Source organism: Triticum urartu, chromosome 1 (genome assembly GCF_003073215.2).
Source record: "Triticum urartu cultivar G1812 chromosome 1, Tu2.1, whole genome shotgun sequence".
Taxonomy (NCBI): domain Eukaryota; kingdom Viridiplantae; phylum Streptophyta; class Magnoliopsida; order Poales; family Poaceae; genus Triticum; species Triticum urartu.
In genome coordinates, this window is record NC_053022.1 from 28,990,654 (window position 1) to 29,013,454 (window position 22,801).

General features: G+C 48.0%; 2 protein-coding genes across 2 annotated transcripts; both read left to right on the forward strand.

Annotated features, from left to right (window-relative positions):
- Positions 1 to 3,797: 3,797 nt before the first annotated feature.
- LOC125544479 (YTH domain-containing protein ECT4-like) lies at positions 3,798 to 9,398 on the forward strand. The gene is made up of 9 exons (XM_048708194.1): positions 3,798 to 4,259; positions 5,558 to 5,631; positions 5,717 to 5,894; positions 6,343 to 6,419; positions 6,492 to 6,798; positions 6,895 to 7,013; positions 7,540 to 8,058; positions 8,162 to 8,374; positions 8,582 to 9,398. Exons 1-9 carry the CDS (start codon positions 4,226 to 4,228, stop codon positions 8,987 to 8,989), a joined length of 1,929 nt encoding a protein of 642 aa, XP_048564151.1. The 5' UTR covers positions 3,798 to 4,225; the 3' UTR covers positions 8,990 to 9,398.
- A 337-nt stretch (positions 9,399 to 9,735) lies between these two features.
- On the forward strand, positions 9,736 to 10,500 carry LOC125544487 (dihydroneopterin aldolase 2-like). The gene is made up of 2 exons (XM_048708202.1): positions 9,736 to 10,074; positions 10,178 to 10,500. Exons 1-2 carry the CDS (start codon positions 9,863 to 9,865, stop codon positions 10,368 to 10,370), a joined length of 405 nt encoding a protein of 134 aa, XP_048564159.1. The 5' UTR covers positions 9,736 to 9,862; the 3' UTR covers positions 10,371 to 10,500.
- Positions 10,501 to 22,801: the final 12,301 nt, after the last annotated feature.

Genomic DNA, 22,801 nt, shown 5'->3' on the forward strand with positions numbered 1-22,801 from the left:
GGAGTTCCGGAATGGTCTGAAGGTAAAGATTTGTATATAGGAAGTTCAGTTTCGGCCACCGAAAAAGTTTCGGGGGTCATCGGTATTGTACCGGGACCACCGGAAGGGTCCCGGGGGTGCACCGGGTGGGGCCACCTATCCCGGAGGGCCCCATGGGCTGAAGTGGGAAGGGAACCAGCCCCTGGTGGGCTGGTGCGCACCCCATGGGCCTCCTCCTGCGCCTAGGGTTGGAAACCCTGGAGGTGGGGGGCGCCCCACCAAACTTGGGGGGCAAGTCCCCCCCCCTTGAGGGCAGCCGCACCCAAGTCCCTGACGTCTCCTCCCCTCCCGTGACACCTCTTCCTCCCCGCTTGCGCTTGGCGAAGCCCTGCCGGGATCCCGCTACTTCCACCACCACGTCGTCGTGCTGTTGGATCTCCATCAACCTCTTCTTCCCTTGCTGGATCAAGAAGGAGGAGACGTCTCTCCCAACCGTACGTGTGTTGAACGCGGAGGTGCTGTCCGTTCGGCACTCGGTTATCGGTGATTTGGATCACGACGAGTACGACTCCATCAACCCCGTTCTTTTGAACGCTTCCATGTCTTCATAGATTGATCTTGATGATGCGTAGAAAATTTTAAAATTCTGCTACGTTCCCCAACATCACCTAGCACAGTGGGGCAAGAATTCAGTCTACTTGTGCCTTCTACATTTACGTTCATCGTATATGAATATAAAATTGGAAGATAAAATACTACCATGACAAACTACACAAACGATTCCTCCCGGGACTGCAGGAGTACAAAGTTATCAAGCATATGAGTAGAAATAGAAACAAAGATGGTTATAGAGTTGATGGCACCTGGATTGACTTTGGCCTCATGGCAAAGGAGAACACCTTCAGTGTCACGGTTGTCTACAGTATCTCATAAAGAAATGCCACACGTTGCCTTAGTAGAACAACAACATTACCTGGAGATGTTACATCATTTCAAAGAAAATACTAACAGAAAGGTTAGAGCACCATCTTCACTGCTCTTTGGGGAATTATTTGGCCTTTCCAGCAAACACATCCAGAAAAGCTTGAACAGTCCCTGCATTGATGGAATTTTTTTATTTAAAAAAATCATACATCAGATAGAAATTAGCAACAAAAGTCAGTGAATCGATATATTGAACCCTTTATAGCTAGTGATGCAAAAATAGAGAACCATACATAACCAATTAATCCGCTCCTTTCTTGCCAGTATTTCAAATGAAATTTTCGATCTGCCCAAAGTCCCTAGCCAACTACAGGACAAATAGAAAACTCTACAGGTTTAAAGGAAAGAGAAAGCTCTGCAACATCCAGGAAATAATCACATTGGTATGCATCTGTAGGTATAACTATGATACTGCACGTGTGCTTTTGGATCAACAATGCAAGAGAGAATGCCAGAGTAACTGTTTATGACCCGACCAACATGACCACTATTTAAAATGGGCAGTGTAGCCGGGACACCGGAGGTCGTCTGACAGCCGGCGACGTCGTCGCATCTGGGGCAGCAGGGGGATGCGGAGGTCGTCCTTGAGGAAGCGGAGTCATCGTACTTGGGGATGGCCGGGCCACCGCCCACCGCTGTTGGGTGCATGTAGGCTGCAAGGGCAACAACGCAGTCCCGATGCCTGTGCTGCTCATCTCTCGGCGGAGCTGACCTCGCACTGGGATACATGGGGACGGCAAGCTGCGCGCCTGTAGCAGCGGCGGTGCCCCTGCACCAGAGCTCGCTAGGGCAGCCTTTGCTCGCCGGTGGAAGTTGTGGCGTGTGTGGATTTGTGAAACGAAGAGCCCTGTTTATATTGACTCTTAGATTGACCATCAGTTACTGAAGCCTGAAGGTCAGGTGGAAGTGGAAACAATCGCTAGCTTCCCTGCTTTTGTTGACGGTCAGGTACTATGTATCGAGAAATGAATGGTTATATTTTTTTTCTTGATTCTTTTTTCTAAAGCTGAGGTGGAAAATCTTGTTGAGATGACATGGTTGATGATGCGGACAGGTTACATGTTTAGATAAATAGGTTAGTGGGGATGAATCTCTTAGGTATATAGGATAGGTTAGTCTCAATAATCATATAAAATAGCATATTAATGCATATAAACATCCTAAATAGATAATATAATAGCGTGGAACAATAAAAAATTATAGATACGTTGGAGACGTATCACAAGTCACGTACCACCAGGCTCATAGGAACTCGTGCCCAGTCTAGATAGGAATAATACCCCACAAGCTAAGTCTGAACAACTGCCTGTGAAGCAAAGTCTTCAGCGCATCCAAGACCCTGCCTTCGCTATTTGCATGGCCTCCAATCACACCATGGCATTCTCCGCATGTGTTGAACCCTTGGGAATCATGATGCAGACATGTCCCAAGGTGTCAACAAAAACATAGCTTCATGGCGCCCCGATGAAGCTGGTTATGCTAATGTTACAGGTGCACACGACCGGCCCCTATCCAATCAAGGTTTTTTCAAAGAGCGCCATGTATGATAGTCCTTGTTTTTCTTCGAAGAAGAAATCTGAAACCCGTCGATGTCTAGATCAAATAAGACTGCTTTCACGACCACCCATCCCCAAGCCATCGAGTAGCCGGCGTATCACACCGTGTCCTGGTGTCTTGTGCTTGGCATCAGCGAAGGCAACTATCGGGAGCGGCTGGAACTTATCCTCCCAAAGTATATCATAAGCGTGTGGTAGCATATGTAATGGTTCTTGAACCGTCCACATTCCTTATTTTCTTTGTGACTCGGCCAATCGCTAGTTCTTGACATGTTTCTTGGTCCGTGAAGATTATTGACTCATGTTACTTGGTACTAGTGGCGAATCTAGGGTGGGTTCATGGGGGCCATGGCCCCACAAACAATTTACAAGTTTTATTTTAACTAGTCCACTATTTGTCCATCATATTAATTTTGATGTAGTGTAGAATATTTTTTCCCTAGCCATTGGAGTGTTGTCCATGGTTACCTCCACATTATCAAATCCTAGATACGTCACTAGTTGGTACCAGGGTCTTCTATGCACGTTGCACTAGTTTTCTTCATTTTAATTCTTGGGTCGATGCATAGCTAATGGTTTTGTTGGTCGATTGTTTATGGATCTATAAGTGTTTTTGTATGAGTTGATTGATATTTCAAGAACAGAGTTATTTATCGGAATAATAACAGGAGATCGGTAGTCATTAGCTGCTCAATCCTGCTACACAGTCATATTTGCAACTGATCCATTTCTAAAATTGCTACTCCCTCCATCTCATAATATAAGAGCGTTTTTGATACCACACACTGGTGCTCACATTTATTTCCAGATTTATTTCAGGATTTCCGGTGATGCGCATTCAGTGGGAGGAGATGTTCCTGTCGACGACGAGGCGCCTACGGTGACTTTGTAAATTTCAAGATGATATGCCGGCTCAGTCTTTCGGAGGTGTTCATAAGGATAGAGTGTGCGTGTGTGCATTCATAGGGGTGAATGTATGCGCGTGTATATGAGCGCTTGCGTCTGTACTGATGTTAAAAAAATGCTCTTATATTATGGGACGAAGGGAGTAAGGTGTTAAAAACGCTCTTATATTAGAGGATGGAGGGAGTACTTGCTAGTGCTAGTAAGAGAAATTGAACTAGTATATATAGTAGGATAAATAAAGTAGTGGTAGAGTGGCATGCTAAAGATGGACACCATGATCTGAGCACAGATGAGATCAAGTCATCAGCCATGGCCAAAATATTCCTTTCGGGCACGACGATCCAAACATATTTGGCTGCCTGGTTCGGCCCGTTGGCCTCGTGCCTCGCCAGTCCCGACCCCCACCACACCACCCGCCTGCGCTATTCCTGCTTGCGCTCGCGTCTCCCCTCGTGTCCTCCTCCCACCCCCTCCCCTCCACCGCCCGCGACGGGAAGTCCTCGGCGAGCCGCGCCAGATCTGCCGGAGCAGCGGGCCCGCATCTGCCACCCGCATCGCCCCCCGTCTCGCCTCGGGCTCCCCGCCACCGGATGGAGGGAGGGAGACTGTGAGATCGACCGCGCGCGCCCCCGATCGGACCGGACCCCGCCGAGGAGCCGCGAGCGAGCGAGTTCGATCCGACCGCGGGAGCGCCGCGCCCACCAGATCGGGGTCAGCAGCCGAGGGATCCGAGCCGGGGAGGAGACCGGCGGTGATTGGTCGGTATCTGTTTCTTCTTCCCGCGCGCGTGCGGACCCTCCATGGAATCGGCGCGTGCCGGATCGGAGAGGGCCGGTGAGTGCTTTGCGTTTGCTGCGATTGTTATTGTATCGTGTGCTCGGCGGCCTGTGAGATTTGGTTGGATCCTGTAGTTTGTTTGAGGCTCGGCCTGCTGATCTAGGCTGATGCGGTGCTGTTGCAATTGCTAGTGGTCGCTGCTGCGTGGCTTATGATATTACAGCGATTACCTTCTTTAGGGGATGCCTGCTGATCTAGGATGCTGTGGTGTTGATGCAATTGCTAGAGATGCTTGGTTTAGGATGTCATAATGATCCGACAGATCTTCGCTGCTAAATGAGTTGATGCGCGAGATCTCGGCCTGAGTTGTCGCTTTGTTACATACTTACATACGAATTGGTTCTTGCGTAATCATGCCATAGCTCTTGTTAGCACTTGGACTCAAGGACATTAGTTGTCAGCAGTTGGACTCGATGAACAACCAAGGCGTCAAGGATTCACCCGAGCTCCAACCTTGCACATTTGTGTGCTGGCGTTGACTATTCTGGTTCGCGTGTATGCGTAGCAATAAGCACTTGATTGGTTGGGTACTATGCTGCTATCATATGTAAATCGTGTCACATGTTCATGGTTTGTGTTCTAGTCTGCACTTAATTAGGGTGGGCCAGGCATGATTTCATCCACTTGAATGAGATGCATAGTTATGATCATGTACATATCTTGTGAATAGTTGGTGCAGGCTGGACTAGAGCTGGGGTTAATGGTAGGATGTCTGTGTCATAGCAGAAACCTGGTGATCCAGTGTGAGGCCCAGTTGTCTGGGGAGGCCTCAATTACGATATAATGCTGTTTGACCAAACAAAATTAGAACGGCAGTGAATGATGAACTTGACAGCCTTTATTATGCATGATTGTTGCTATTAGCCTCATGATAAATCAGGCTACAATAAGTGTGTGAATTAGGAACTAAGTACACCAAGTTGGAGTGCTGTGTCCCCATAACCACTGTGTTTATATTCATCTGTGGTGCATGTGACTCGTTGATTGACAGGATTCTATGATAATTGGATGCAACTATGCTGTGAGGCAGCTATCTTTATTTGCAACCTTGGGCTATTTATGCAAGCTTAGCTTCACTTTAGCCTAGTTTTGTTGTGATTGAGCCTTTTGTTTAAAATGGCAGGGCCAGTAAAAGGCACGAACAAAACATTAGCCGTCAATTGATCTTCCATAATATTTTCGGCACTCTACAAAGTGCAACACTATTTTACAGTGTTATCTTTTATGCTACATAGGATATCACTAATTTACCATTCTTGAGACTTAAGCTAATTCATTGAATCTTCCTGCTTTAGGCACTATGGATTCGCCGGAGCCAAGAATCGAGGTCGAACAGAAACCTGTTCTTGCTAGTAACACTAAAGAGCAGGTCATTATTTGAGTTATTTTAAATATATTTTATACAAAATTTTCACCTTTTTTTCTGATTGTTGCAATACCTTCTTCTACCTCAGACCATTCCTGGGAAGGATGAGAAAACTGTTAAACCCACTATTTCACTTGATTCAAGTGTTATCAATCTACCAAGTGACGGACAAGCCCAGGCTGGCACATCCAACATAGGTGGGGCACATAATGTTGTGTATCCACAACACATGTATTCCTCTCAGGCACAGCCATTCTATTACCAAGGTGAGTTAAACTTTGTGCTGCACATACAAAGTTATATCTTCTGGATGCATGGTTATTCCCTTGTTTTTGAAGGAAGTATATTTTTACACTAACATGTATAGTTCATAATCTGAGGGCAAAACTAATAAGAGATAATAATCGAAGAAGCACCATCAAGATGCTATTTGGGAATATATGTACTGGAAGGATCTCTAAAGTTGTCATTTATTATGAAACTGCCTGTGACCTGTAAGGATTCATATGCATTCTGCAGTGAACAAATAATGAAATAATAAGAACTTAGGCTCAGTTTGATATTTTTATCATATATAGTGTTGGACTATATTACTATTTTTATTTTGGAGAGAGCATATTTGTTGTCATCATGATTTTAATGTCTTCTGAATTTTGGAACTTTTCTCTTGAGTTGGTGAATGATATTATTGGGTCTGTGGCATGGCATGAGCAGGTTCAGGATATGAGAATCCTCCAAATGAATGGGATGTATATCCTCCTTATGCGGAAGGATTGGAAGCGGGTCCAGCGGTAAGTTGATTTGCTTAGTTGTCAAGTATTTCTGTGATGTTTTCTTTTTCTGAGTTTGACTTTTTTTTGAAGGTTGTGTACAATGAGGACCCTTCAATGATGTACCATGGTGGCTATGGCTATGACCCTTATGCTCATTATTCTCCTATCTCGACGCCGGTACCGGCTGGTGTTAGTGGAGATGGTCAGCTCTACTCTCCTCAGCAGTTCTCCTTCTCGGCTCCTTACTACCAGCAACCAGTACAACCTGGCATGCCGTATTTAAGCTCTCCTACTCCAATATCACAGGGTGAGACAATGATGCCAATTGACCCAACACAAGGAGCTTTTATGGCTGACACTCTGAGCCCAAACAGCTTCCTTTTTGGACCAAGACCGGGTTATTATCTATCTCATGCTTTGTTTAAAATATGTTCATTTAAGCCCCATGCTTAGGTGCGATTATAACCGTGTTCCTTGAAATGCTATTTTGCAGAATGGTTTAGATCGTCAGAAGGAACTGGTTCATTTCCATCACCTGCAGCTTCACCTCAACCATTTGGTGGTGTTTCAGGGCCGTTTGGACAAAGCAACTTTCCTATGGCTTCTGGGATGGTATTCTCTCTTGTCATATAAGAATAATAACAATTTAGATACTTCAACAATAATTTTTTTATCTGCATTTATTTGTAAGAAACATAGTCCCAAGAAAACTACTACTCCATCTGATGTGTCTCTTACTCTTATAACGCGACTTTTAAACCCCTAGTTCGCTCATTCATGCTTCTCACATTTACCATAAAACTCAAAAGTTCAAACTCCTACCTAAACATTTTCATTGAAGAGTTCGGATGCAATGACTTCTGGTATGCCATATAATGATGACAAAACGGCAAAAACATGACCAAATCCTGTAATAGATTAGCCTGACACTGTCTAGTTGCAATTTGGGCTGAAGCTCTGCTTCCAGATGCAATCAGCGCTTGCTGGATGTGTACACATGAGCTTATATTAGAATGATGACCTGTTCTTTCTTTGCTGATGTATATGATAATTTGACAACAACACTATTAGTGATTATAACAAGACAGGATCTAAATCGTTAGTACTTGGATCTAAACTTGGCTTTCCCCAATTTCAGATGTCCCCTCAGCAGAAGTCTTTCTTTGGTTTTGGAACCCCCGGTGACTCGTATGGAAGAGGCTTCTCTCATAGTGGTGGTTTCCCACAGGCCACTAACTACGGGGGTCCTTTCCCTGGCTATGGCATGAATGGCAGAAGTTTTATTCCAATTGATAAAGGGCGCAGGAGAGGAAGGGGTAATTCTTTGTTATGCAGCTGTGACGGTCCACTTGACTTCCTCAATGAGCAAAGCCGGGGTCCACGTGCCACCAGGCCTAAGAAGCAAGCAGAGGATGATAGTAAAGATGAGAAGCCTTCTGTTGGACTTAACCAGGAGCCATACAATAGGGCTGACTTTGTTACCGAGTACAAAAATGCTAGATTTTTTATCATAAAATCATACAGCGAAGATAATGTGCACAAGAGCATCAAATATGGTGTTTGGGCTAGCACCACAAATGGAAACAAGAAACTAGACGCAGCCTATCGTGAAGTGAAGGACAAGGAAGAACATTGTCCCATTTTTCTGTTGTTTTCGGTAATAAAAAACTTTATCCTGTTTCCCTGTCAGTGTTTTCAGGGGCTCTCTGTTTGTTACCTTGCATATGTTATTCCTCACTGAGAATTGGAAACTGGACCAGGTGAATGCTAGTGCACAGTTCTGCGGTGTTGCGGAGATGACCGGCCCAGTGAATTTCGAGAAGAGTGTGGACTACTGGCAGCAAGATAAGTGGACTGGCCAGTTCCCTGTTAAGTGGCACATAGTGAAGGATGTTCCAAATAATCTCTTCCGCCATATAATTCTTGAGAACAATGAGAACAAGCCTGTAACCAACAGCCGGGACACACAGGAGGTACAATGCTTTTGAATAGCATTTTCCTTTGTTACTTGGTTTGCACATTTGTTGTCTTATAGTTGCTCCTATTTATTTCATAATGATATCACTTGTCAAATTGGTAGGATATGGCATATACATGGTTTATAGGAGCAACTGACAAGTGCTAACGTTGGTAATGCTCTGTTTCAACTAGTTGATGTTAAAAAATTGAGCTTATTGTAGGTGAAACTGGAACAAGGACTGGAGATGCTGAAAATCTTCAAGGACCATGAGGATAATGTGTCAATCCTTGATGACTTTGACTTTTACGAGGAACGTGAGAAGGCCCTGCTGGAGAATAAGGCGAGGCTGCATCAGCAACAACAGATTTCCAGCTCCAGTGTTTCTGAGCCCAAGAAGCCGTCGACAGTGCCCACTGACCTGGTGGGTCATATCACCAATAGTCCTAGCGTTGTTGAGCCGAAGAAGCCCTCGACCATACCCACTGACGTGGTGGGTCATATCACCAAGACCTTCGCACAGGCCGTGCGGCTTGGCGAGGCCAAGAGTGTGAGCCCTTCCGCCGATAAAGTCCCCGCTGGAGATTCATCTGCTGCTGCTAAGCCTGTTGAAGTGAAAGAGAGCAGTTGAAGTGCGATTTGGCCGTGGTTGAAATTCAAATCATGTGCTTCCTCACCAGAGAGCTGGGTGCATAAAGACATCTGGTGCCGCCAAAATATGAAGGCGCAGGTGAAGATGATGGATGATGGCGTCCTGCGCTTCTGGTGAAGCATGATGTACACTAGGAAGATACATAGGGCATGCCCTTTGCCAACCTTGGATGGAAGCTTAGTGGAGTAGTTTCTTACATAGTTCCTCTTGCTTTCATCTCTTCTGTACTTCTCTTTTTCTGTCCCAGTTTCCTTTTGCGTTTAATATATATGGGTATGTTTATTCCTCAGTGGGCAGTAGGTTACGGTGGAGAGCTGCAGTTTTTGTGCAGGCCCTCTGTAAGTTCAATGTTGGGTCGCAGATGAATAAAGCTATTCTGTTTAATTTTCCTCTTTTCTTTGAGGTGTAATTTTCCTTTCTTGTGGTACTTATTGATGGCGCAGTTCTGAACAAGATACATCTATATGTGCATCATTGCATGTACTAATAAGCAATACAAATGAAGTCCTACAGGGCAACTTTCTGTGTGTCCTATGGAATGGTTAATTCCAAAGTAGCAAAATAGTCCTCTTTTTGTACTGTACTTCCATAATCTTGCGAATTTCATATACGTAGTTTTTTTTTGAAATATTGCCAGGTTATTCACTCATTTCTTGAAATATTGCCAACTTAATTACTCATTTCTGCTCAGATGGATAAACAACATTATCTCACCCGTAGGCTACCGGCTCCAAATCTCACCGAATCTTCCACCCACCCACCCACCTGCGCCAGCTCTAAAGGAGGAGGCGGCGGCGGCGGCGGGTGAGCTCGCGCATAACGGATCGATCCCAGCTCTAGAGGGGAGCAGCCATGGCGGGGGACGGCGACGAGGAGCGGCCGGCGATGGGCGGCGACAAGCTGATCCTGCGGGGGCTGCAGTTCCACGGCTTCCACGGCGTGAAGCAGGAGGAGAAGAAGCTCGGGCAGAAGTTCGTGGTCGACGTGGACGCCTGGATGGACCTCGCCGCCGCCGGGGACTCGGACGACATCTCCCACACCGTCAGCTACACCGACATCTACAGGTCCACCCCGTCTCGGTCTCGTCAGCTTCAGTTTTTTCGCTGTCACAGTGCAGCTTCAGCTTCAGTTTCCTGACACCAGAGTATGTAAAATGTTACCCTGCAGGATAGCCAAGGGCGTGGTGGAGGGCCCGTCGCGCAACCTCTTGGAGTCGGTGGCGCAGTCGATCGCCGGCACCACGCTGCTCGAGTTCCCCCAGATCTCCGGCGTCCGGGTGAAGGTCGGGAAGCCCCACGTCGCGGTGCAGGGCGTCGTGGACTACCTCGGGGTGGAGATACTGAGGCGTAGACAAGCATGAGCACAAGAACCGAACAGAATTAATCTTAGTTGAGCCGATCGATCTCTGTGTCTTATATTATCTATCTATGTATGAACATATGTTAATCGCGCTCACGAAACAAGAATCATGAACGGAATAATTTCTGAAATGGGGATCATGTTCTTGCCTGCATATAATAGTTTCTGAACATCTTTGTGGAAGAAAAGGCCACAGGAGAGAGCATCATAAACCAACCAGATCTCAACCCACAGAGTCCTCCTGGTCATGATGCTGCATCACCTGCATGTGTTTATTGGATGGATCTATGTGGAGTACAAAACCAGTGTGGATCTCAGTTTCCACTGACTCATTACGGCGAAAGGAGGGTCAGGCCCTTTCTCGATTTCGAAAGCTCAAGGTTAGTAAAGTAATCAACCACACACGTCGTGCAGGAACCTCCTAAGAGAAGCGTGCCAAGACATTGAGTTGTCAGAATCCACGACTTTCACTCGAAGCAAACAATCAGATATTGGAGTCGACCATGTTCATCGCTTGTCTCATAACTGAATCGAAGAGGAACACTTAAAGTAGCAATTATGGGTATTCTCGTCCTTCTCTACAATTCTTCATGCCGGGTGCAGCGCAATGGCAGCCGCTTCATGAGTTATGAGACAAGCTTGTCTCATAACTGAACCGAAGAGGAACACTTAACTCTCACATATATACCACTATGAAAAGGAAAGTAACAACAATGGGCTGCAGCATGAGTCGTCTAGCGACAATCTCGCTAGTTTTTCTCGTCCCGCTCTTCATGCCAGGTGCAGTGCAATGGCAGCCGCAATTGCTAGCTTCAACGCCACCCCGAGCCAGCACCTGCAACTACCGAAAGGATTTGTTTGAGTGTCGGAGAGCATTGCCTTCAACGGCCAAGGCCACGGCATGTCTTCAGGTAGAACATCGACAAAATTACATGGACAACCTACGCATGGCTCTGGCTATGACAGTGAGACGTACATGTCGTCCAAACTCTGCCGGGAACTGATATGATGCCCATACCCTTGAAACTCTTGGCCCTTTCCACTGCCCATGTAGGATATTTGTTTCTCTCCAACATCCCATACTTGATTAAGAATAAAAGAGATGGTTTGGCGACATGTTATTGACCTATCGATCTTTAGCTAGCTAGCTTCACCATTTATACTGGGAATTTGCAGCTCGATCATACAATTATGGCCACATGGTCATGCATATATCATTTGGGCATCGTTTTGTGATATTTTTTCCTTTCACCTAACTGGCACGAAGGGCCTTCTGTCTGACTTGAAGTAATAAGCATGTAAGAATGATGTGGGTGGCGCTTTCTAGGTTCGGGCTCCGCACGGACTATGATCTGTCAGAGCTCTGTCAAAACAGATCCCTACTTGTGCCTGCTGCGGTTGCCTTGGCCTGTTGGCCCTGGTGGTACTCCAGGTTCCAGTTCAGAGCAGATTAAAATAGAATATCACACTATATCCCAGAAAAGAAACTTGTTATAGCGTAGGGCACAAAACTTGGAAATTCATTTTTCATGAAGAAAATGTATAAGAGACATTGATTGCGTTTATGAAATATGACTGAAACATAGGAATATAATTGAAAATAGTTGGAACTTTGAAATAATTTAATGTTTCTAAAACTATTTCTAAAACAATGTAAGATGTGCTAAAATTCAACCATTTGAAAATTACACACTAGTGCAGCCGTCCTATGCAAACAGTTAAAACGTCCTTCCGCCAACACAATTTTCAATTGTCGCCTTGCAAAGGTGTGCGATAGGGAGGGTCTATCGCGCACGATACAGATTAATCATGTGTGATAGCTCCGCCCACCGGTGGCCCAGTCGATCGCTGGCACCATGCTGCTCGAGTCCCCCAGATCTCCGCCGTCCGGGTGAAGGTCGGGAGCCCCACGTCACGGTGCAGGGCGTCGTCGACTACCTAGGGGTGGAGATACTGAGGTGAAGAGAAGCATGAGCATAAGAACTGAACAGAATTAATCTCAGTTGAGCCGATCGATCTCTGTGTCTTATATTATCTATGTATGAACATATGTTGATTGCGCTCATGAGATAAGAATCATGAACGGAATAATTTCTGAAATGGGGATCATGTCCTTGCCTGCATATGGTTTTTGAACATTTTTGTAGAAGAAAAGGCCACATGTCCCTGCTCAGTAGAGAGCAAAAGTACCAGTTTGTGAGGAGAGAGCATCATAAACCGACCAGATCTCATCCAGAGAGGTCCTGGTCATGATGTTGCATCACCTGCATGTGTTTGGATGGATCAGCCTGCGGAGTACCAAAACCGGTGTGGATCTTAGTTTCCACTGACCCATTACGGCGAAAGCAGGGTCGGGTCCCTTCTTGATTTGTTGTCAGAATCCACAGACAATCAAACATTTGACTCGAGCACGTTCACCGCTTGTCTCATAATTAAATTGAAGACGAACACTTAACGCTCACGTATATACCACTATGAAAAGGAAAGTAACAACAATGGGCTGCAGCATGAGTCGTCTAGGGACGATCTCGCTAGTTATCATCATCCTGCTCTTCATGCCAGGTGCAGTGCAATGGCACCCTGCTCAGTAGAGAGCAAAAGTACCAGTTTGTGAGGTGTATATAGCACATGAGAGAGCATCATAAACTGACCAGATCTCAACCCACAGAGTCCTCCTGGTCGTGATGTTGCATGACCTGCATGTGTTTGGATGGATCTACATGGAGTACCAAAACCGGTGTGGATCTCAGTTTCCATGGACCCATTACGACGGAAGGAGGGTCAGGCCCCTTCTCGATTTCGTAAGCTCGAGGCTACTAAAGTGATCTCAGTTTCTACACACGTCGTGCAGGAACCTAAGAGAGAAGCATGCCAATAACATTGAGTTGTCAGAATCTACGACTTCCACTCGAAGCAAACAATTCAGTTTTCACCACGCTCACTGCTTGTCTCGTAACTGAATCAAAGAGGAACACTTGGAGCTCATGTTGTATCATGTATATATACACTTGTCTCACCACTATGAAGCAAACAATCAGACAATGGGCTGCTGCATGAGTCGTCTCGCGATGATCTCACTAGTTGTCCTCATCCTGCTCTTCATGCCAGGTGCAGTGCAATGGCAGCTGCCGTTGCCAGCTTCCACACCACCCCAAGCCAGCAACTGCCACTGCCGAAAGGATTTGTTTGAGTGTGGGAGAGCAATGCCTTTGACGGCCAAGGCCACGGCCATGTCTTCAGGTGGAACATTGACAAAATCGGTTGGGCGACCTAGGTATGGCCCTGGCTACGACAGTAAGACGTGGAGATCGTCCAAACTCTGCCTGGGAACTGATGGGATGCACATACCCTTAAAACTCTTGGCCCTTCCCACTGCCCCTGTAGGATATTTGTTTCACTCCAACATCTCATACTTGATTAAGAATAAAAGAAATGGTTTGACGGCATGTTACTGAGCTATCGATCTTTAACTAGCTAGCTTCACCATTTATATTGGGAATTCGCAGCTAGATCATACAATTATGACCACGTGGTCATGCATTTATCATTTGGGCATTTACATCTCGTTTTGTGATATTTTTTCCTTTCACCTAACTGTCATGAAGGGCCTTCCGTCTTACGTGAAGTAAACATGTAAAAATGATGTGGGTGGCGCTTTCTAGGTTCGGGCTCCGCACGGACTATGATCTGTCAAAGCTCTATCAAAACAGATCCCTGCTTGTGCCTGCTGCCGTTGCCTTGTCCGGTTGGCCCTGGTGGGGCGTACTGTATGTTCCAGTTCATAGCAGATTAAAATAGAACATCACACTATATCCCACCAAAGAAACTTGTTATAACGTAGGGCACAAAACTTATTCATTTTTCACGACGAAACCATATAAGAGACATTGCCAGTGGAAGGGAGGAGGAAGATTGATAGTTTGCGGCGTGCCTACCTATGGGCGAGATGTGACAAGAGTTGAAACACAGGGTTTAGGGTTTTGCGTGGGTGGTTGACATCCAGCCTCACGTCTCAATATATAGATGATCACAATTACAATTACATACGTATACAAATACGTGTACAAGGACAATATACTAGACCCTATTTTACATGCCTCCTCAATCTGAACAACATACAAGATTCAGATTGGTTCTAAAACGGTCTAGCATCTGTCTAGTAGCGGGTTTAGTAAATACATCTGCTAACTGATCATCTGTAGAAATAAATCTGACTTCCAGTTCACAAGCAGCTACCCGTTCTCTCACAAAGTGAAAATCAATCTCAATGTGTTTAGTCCGAGCATGAAACACTAGATTCGCCGTCAGGTAAGTTGCCCCTAAGTTATCACACCACAATATAGGAGTGCGCTGCCGTGGGACTCCAAGTTCTGTGAGAACTGAGTCTATCCAAATGGCTTCAGCCGCGCCATTGGCCAATGCCTTATACTCTGCCTCGGTGCTTGATCTCGAGACTGTGGGTTGCTTCTTCGAGCTCCAAGATACAAGGTTAGGTCCAACAAATATAGCAAAACCACCAGTGGAGCGCCTATCATCAACACAGCCTGCCCAGTCTGCATCGGTGAATATACTCACTCCAGTAAATCTGGACTTACGAATCCGTAGTCCCATGTCTAGCGTACCTTTGACATATCTCAGAATACGCTTGACTGCTTCCCAATGATCCTCCGTTGGCTGAGACAGGAACTGACACACTTTGTTCACCGCGAAGGAGATATCAGGACGAGTGAGGGTCAAATACTAAAGTGCCCCAACCACACTGTGATATCGAAAGGAGTCATCTCTACCCAGTAGTGCACCACTATGACGTGAGAGACTCTCGGATGTAGCAAGCGGAGTGGAAGTGGCCTTGCAGTTCTCCATGTTGACGCGATGAAGAAGATCTAAAGCATACTTTTTCTGCGTCAAGGTCATGCCCCCTGAATGAAAGGACGCTTCCAAACCAAGAAAGTACTCGAGGCGACCCGAATCTTTGATGGGAAAGCTAGCAGACAACGACTGCACAAGACGATCCACCACGGCGGGGGTAGAGCCAGCAATCACAATATCATCAACGTACACCAGCATGTATATCTGTATAGTACCCTGGGAGAAGATGAACAGAGATGCATCTGATCTGGAAGCAACAAAACCGAGCTGCGAAAGGCCTGAATCAAACGAGCATACCAGGCACGGGGTGACTGCTTGAGACCATAAATAGACCATTGAAGTTTGCAGACATGAGAGGGATAAGTGGCATCCTCGAACCCAGGTGGCTGCTGCATGTACACATCTTCGGCCAAGAACCCATGTAAAAAGGCATTGCTCACATCAATCTGTCGGAGGCTCCAGCCACGAGACACAGCAAGAGACAAAACCAAGCGAACCGTGGAAGGCTTCACCACCGGGCTAAAAGTATCTCCGTAGTCAATCCCGTGCTGTTGAGTGAAACCACGAGCAACAAGACGAGCTTTGTGCTTATCAACAGACCCATCCGGACGGTGCTTAGTTTTGAAAATCCACTTGCAGCTCACAATATTAACACCTGGTGGCCGAGGCACCAACACCCAGGTGTTAGTGTGACGGAGAGCAGCAAACTCCTCGGACATGGCGGCACGCCAGGCAGGTTCACCCAGAGCATCACGATGGGAAACCGGCGCGGCGAAGAAATCACGACGGCAAGAGTCGTACCGAACCGTGCCATTAGTGTAAGACTTCTCCTTGCGCGTATGATCACGATGGCGTGTAACCATAGCATGCGCCAGAGCTACATCGCCAGTAAGAGAAGACGACGGCGACGAGGGCTCGGCCGAGGGTGTCGTGACTGAGGGGACCTCAGCAAGAGACGACACGGGCCGAGAGACGATGGTGTGCTGGACCGGCCCAGGCGACGGCGGCGGCCCGGGCGACGGACCGGGCGAGGGTGGCGACCCAGCCGCGCCGGACGAGGGTGGCGACCCAGCCGCATCCGCGGTCGCGCCATCAGGCGAGGCAGCCACGCCCGTCTCGGGCGGCGGGACATGCACGTCGGGCGCATCGGGAGGCGTCGGAGCAGCAACATGTACCTGGGGGAACTCAAAGCAATATCACCTGCAAAAGACAAGTTAGATGACAAATAGGACAGGTCATATTTATGCACATGGACATCCGGAACCGGTTCATCGGAGGGAAAAGTGAGTGCATGTTCAAGAGAAGCAGGATCAACCGAAACGCTGGGTTGAGAGTAAGGGAACACAGTCTCGTCGAAAATAACATCACGAGAGATGTATATCCGACCGGAGGTACGGTCAAGACACTTATAGCCCTTATGCAAAGGACTATAGCCAAGGAAAACACACATCTTGGACCGAAATTCAAGCTTGTGAGCATTGTACTTGCGGAGACTAGGCCAGCAAGCACACCCAAAAATCCGAAGGGAGGAGTAGTTGGGCTAAACATGAAACAGACGGAACAAATGTGTGTCCTTGTTGAGAACCAGAGTGGGCATACGGTTGATGAGGTAACATGCCGTAAGAAAAGCCTCATCCCAAAACCGAAGTGGAAGAGAGGAGTGCGCAAGCAAGGCAAGACCGGTCTCGACCAAATGTCGGTGTTTGCGCTCGGCAATACCGTTCTGCTGAGAGGTATGCAGACATGACACTCGGTGAGAGATGCCCGTGCGTTGAAAGTAGCGATGGAGTTTGTGGTATTCACCACCCCATTCGGACTGAACGACTTTGATTTTATAATCCAGAAGGCGTTCGACATGAGCCTGAAAGTTGTAGAAAACTTGCTCAACATCAGACTTGTGTTTAAGCAAATAAATCCATGTGAAGCGCGTGTAGTCATCAATAAAACTAACATAATATTTGTACCCTCCCGACGAAGCAAGAGCGGGACCCCAAACATCTGAATGTATTAATTCAAGAGGTACAGTAGTGATGTGAAACGAAGTAGAATAAGGTAGTTGACGACTCTTAGCACGCTGACAGGCATCACAAACTAACGATGAATTATTTGAACTAGAACACAGAAGTTCATGACTCCGAACAATGGAAGTGACCACATTATTTATAGGATGACCAAGACGTTGATGCCATTGCGACGACGAAACTCGAACACCGGAGGAGGCACGGTTAGACGATGAAGATGACGCACAAGCGAAGGGGACCGGATAGACCCCCCCCCCCCGTAAATTCTACCGTGAAGGATGACGCGCCTGGTTTCTTTGTCCTTAACAAGGAAAAACGACGGTGAAATTCAACAAACACCTGAACCTGCACGACGGTGAAAAAACGACGGTGAAATTCAACAAACGAATGACCAATGTGTGAAATAGACAAACCTGCACCATTGGCCACCTGAACCTGATCCTTGCCGTCATAGCGCTCATGAACCTGGAGGCGCTCAAGATCATTAGTCAAGTGATCCGTAGCCCCGGTATCCAACACCCAAGGAAAGTCGACGGTGTTGGTGGAGGCCGAGTTGGCGGAGCGGGAGTTGTGATCCTGATCATAGCGCTTGCGACAGTCGTCGGCTTCATGGCCCCAGTTCTTGCAAATTTGGCACCGGGGACGCCAGTGGTTGCGAAGCCCACCGCCTCCGCCGTTGTTGCCGGTGTTGCCCCCTCCACCCTGCCGGCCATTGCCGGCATAACCAGCGTTGCGGTCACGGCCGCCGGTGTTGCCGCCATTACCGCCCTGGCGGCTCTGCCCGGGCTGGCCATGTCCATCAGCCGGGCGTCCCCCCCCCCTCGTGGGAGGGATAGGGATCGGAGTAGGGCGCGCGTCCGCCCGCGCCGTACGAACCCGAACAGGTCACAACGTTCGCGGAGGGAGACCACCCCTCCACCGCACTCTGTTGTGCCTGCAGCGCCTCGAAGGACAGAACCAATGAGTAAAAACTGAAGTAGGGCATGGGTGCGTTACTCACGCCCAAGGAGGCGGAGATGGAGTTGTAGGCGGAGCCGAGGCCGGTAAGGATGTGATCGATAAGCTCATCATCACGGATCGGAGAGCCGGCGGCGGCCATAGTGTCGGCCAGGGCCTTCATCTTGTGCATGTATTCCGCGGCAGACAGATCGTCCTTCCTCAGCGACTGAAGTTGCCGCCGGATGTGGCGGACATTGGCGCGGCTCTGGGCGCCGAACATGGCGGCGACGGCTGTCCACACCGCATGCGCCGACTCGCAGCCAATAAGTTGGCATGCAATATCCTCATCCATGGAGGTGAGAAGAAGCCCCTTGACGCGCTGATCTTGAACCCACCATTGGTGGTACTCCGGGTTGGCGACGGTGGTAGCAGCGTCACCGGTGCTGACAACGAGTGTTTTAGCCGGTGCCGCCTTGGTGCCATCAAGGTGTTCGTGAAGGTTGGCATCGGCAAGAACGGTGCTAGTGATGCCCCCCAGAGCATGAAGTTGTGGCGACCGAGGTGAACGGAGATCATCGGGACGGCGAGCGTGGCGGGGATCGAGGCGACGGGAGAAGAGACGATGGCGCCACTAGTTTGGGAGACGGACATAGCGGCGGACGACATCGCAGCGGTGACGCGGAAGGGACAGCGCGTGGCGGCAGCGGAGCAAGTCGCGGAAGATGGCTCGCGCGGCAAGTGCGATCGGAAGCGGCGGCGCGGTTAGATGTCCGCGCGGCAACAGCAGCGGGCGGATGGATGCTGATGGATAGCTAGCTACGCGGCGCTGATGGATGGCTAGCTTGCATGGATGGATAGCTAGCTTGCAATCGGAAGCAACGGCTGCGCGGAGAGAGGTTCGGGCGGCGGCGCGAGGTACTGGCGGCGGCGGCGACCCGACCTGGCTGATACCAAATTGAAACACAGGGTTTAGGGTTTTGCGTGGGTGGTTGACATCCAGCCTCACGTCTCAATATATAGATGATCACAATTACAATTACATACGTATATGAATACGTGTACAAGGACAATATACACTAGTAGAAAACAGGGCTATGGTCCAGGCCGGCTCAGCCCATTAGTCCCGGTTCAGTGCAGAACCGGGACCAATGTGGGCATTGGTCCCGGTTCGTGAGCCCAGGGGCCGGCCGGGCCACGTGGGCCATTGGTCCCGGTTCGTCTGGACCTTTTGGTCCCGGTTGGTGGGACGAACCGGGACCAATGGGCCTCGCTCCTGGCCCACCACCATTGGTCCCGGTTGGTGGCTTGAACCGGGACCAAAGGCTCCCCTTTAGTCCCGGTTCATGCCACCAACCGGGACCAATGAGGGGACTATATATACCCCCTAGCGCAAGAGCAGAGCACAGTGCTCTGTTTTTTCTGGCCGAGGGGGAGAGGGCTTTGTGGTGCTCTAGCTCACCTCCTATGCACATGAGGTGTTCGATGGAATGCCCGAGCCACACTACTTAAGCTTTCTCCTCTCGAAGCTCGACCTTCAAGCTCCATTTTCCTCGAGATTTGTACACTTCTATTAATTTGGACACTTAATTATATATAATGCACGCACAGATGAACCGGCAATGGATGTACGGTGACAGACACACCCGCGAGTACATTAAGGGCGTGCATGAGTTTCTCGATGCGGCTGAGGCAAACAAGCAGAATGGTTTTATGTGTTGTCCATGCACTGAATGTGGGAATACGAGGTCTTACTCTAACCGGAAAATCCTTCACTCCCACCTGCTTTACAAGGGTTTCATGCCACACTATAATGTTTGGACGAGGCACGGAGAAATAGGGGTTATGATGGAAGACGGCGAAGAAGAAGAGTACGATGACAACTATGTGCCCCCTGAATACGGTGATGCTGCAACGGGGGGAGCTGGTGAAGATCAAGAGGAACCAGACGATGTGCCCAATGATGCTGCCAACGGGTGAAAGCTGCTGAAGATCAAGAGGAACCAGACGATGTGCCCGATGATGATGATCTCCGCCGGGTCATTGTCGATGCAAGGACGCAATGCGAAAGTCAAAAGGAGAAGCTGAAGTTCGATCGCATGTTAGAGGATCACAAAAAAGGGTTATACCCCAATTGCAAAGATGGCAACACAAAGCTCGGTACCGTACTGGAATTGCTGCAGTGGAAGGCAGAGAATGCTGTGGCTGACAAAGGATTTGAGAAGCTACTGAAAATATTGAAGAAGAAGCTTCCAAAGGATAACGAATTGCCCGACAGTACATACGCAGCAAAGAAGGTCGTATGCCCTCTAGGATTGGAGGTGGAGAAGATACATGCATGCCCTAATGACTGCATCCTCTACCGCGGTGCATACAAGGATCTGAACGCATGCCCGGTATGCGGTGCGTTGCGGTATAAGATCAGACGAGATGACCCTGGTGATGTTGACGGCGAGCCCCTCAGGAAGAGGGTTCCTGCGAAGGTGATGTGGTATGCTCCTATAATACCACGGTTGAAACGTCTGTTCAGAAACGAAGAGCATGCCAAGTTGATGCGATGGCACAGTGAGAACCGAAAGAAAGATGGGAAGTTGAGAGCACCCGCTGACGGGTCGCAGTGGAGAAAAATCGAGAGAAAGTACTGGGATGAGTTTGCAAAGGACCCAAGGAATGTATGGTTTGCTTTAAGCGCGGATGGCATTAATCCTTTCGGGGAGCAGAGCAGCAATCACAGCACCTGGCCCGTGACTCTATGTATGTATAACCTTCCTCCTTGGATGTGCATGAAGCGGAAGTTCATTATGATGCCAGTTCTCATCCAAGGCCCTAAGCAACCCGGCAACGAAATTGATGTGTACCTAAGGCCATTAGTTGAAGAACTTTTACAGCTGTGGAATGGAAACGGTGTACGTACGTGGGATGAGCACAGACAGAGGAATTTAACCTTAAGGCGTTGCTGTTCGTGACCATCAACGATTGGCCCGCTCTCAGTAACCTTTCAGGACAGACAAACAAAGGATACCACGCATGCACGCACTGTTTAGATGACACTGAAAGTATATACCTGGACAAATGCAGGAAGAATGTGTACCTGGGCCATCGTCGATTTCTTCCGACCAACCATCAATGTCGAAAGAAAGGCAAGCATTTCAAAGGCGAGGCAGATCACCGGAAGAAGCCCGCCATGCGCACCGGTGTTCACGTGCTTGCTATGGTCAATGATTTACACTACGTAATCTTTGGAAAGGGTCCCGGTGGACTAGCTGTTCCGAATGACGCTGAGGGACACGCACCCATGTGGAAGAAGAAATCTATATTTTGGGACCTACCCTACTGGAAAGACCTAGAGGTCCGCTCCTCAATCGACGTGATGCACGTGACGAAGAACCTTTGCGTGAACCTGCTAGGCTTCTTGGGCGTGTATGGGAAGACAAAAGATACACCTGAGGCACGGGAGGACCTGCAACATTTGCACGAAAAAGACGGCATGCCTCCGAAGCAGTATAAAGGTCCTGCCAGCTACGCTCTTACGAAAGAAGAGAAAGAAATCTTCTTTGAATGCCTGCTCAGTATGAAGGTCACGACTGGCTTCTCGTCGAATATCAAATTGTAAATATTTAAAATTTAAAACTAATGGCACTAACAGAAAGTTTATAATTTTTGTGACCTAAAAGCAAAAAGAAATCACTAAAAAACTGTAAGTATTTAGTTTTAAGTAGAAATAAAAAATAAATAGAAAAAAAATTCTAATTTATAGTAAAGTTATTCATAAACTAGTGATTCACACAAATTTTTAAAAATTCAAATTTAAACTATTTAAAATTTAAAACTAATGGCACTAACAGAAAGTTTATAATTTTTGTGACCTAAAAGCAAAAAGAAATCACTAAAAAACTGTAAGTATTTAGTTTTAAGTAGAAATAAAAAAAATAAAAAACCAAAAAAATGTAGAAATAAAAAAGAAAAAACCAAAAAAAAATGCCACCTACTGGGCCTCCACGGCCTGAATACGACTAGAAACCCTACATGGGCCAGGATTCAGGCCCGCAGAAGGCCCAATAGGCCCACAGGCAAAGCAGTGTCAAATTAGGCCCATAGGCCTGCAGTTCAGAGGAGTTCGAGAGGGAGGAGGCAGCAGAGCTTATAAACTGGTGTTGGGCGCTGTCAACTAGCGATGTGGGACTAAACTTTTGGGCGCGGGGCGCACAAGGGCATTGGTCCCGGTTGGTGGCACCAACCGGGACTAAAGGGTGCATTGGTCACGGTTCGTGCCACCAACCGTGACCATTGCACCCCTTTAGTCCCGGTTGGTGCCACCAACCGGGACCAAAGGCCGCCGCTTCCCGCCCTTTGGGCTGCCGAAAATTGGCCTTTGGTCCCGGTTGGTGGCACCAACCGGGACTAAAGGGTGCATTAGTCCCGGGTCGTAGCACCAACCGGGACCAATGCTTTTGGTATATAAGCTGGACTTGTGAAATTCTCGATTCAGTTCGATCGATCTCCTCGTCCTCTCCTCCAACGACGCCGCCAGGCTGCTCCTCGTCCTCGTCGCCGCCGAGCCCTCCGTGAGCCCGCGCCGTCCTCGTCGCCGGCATCCCTGAGCCCG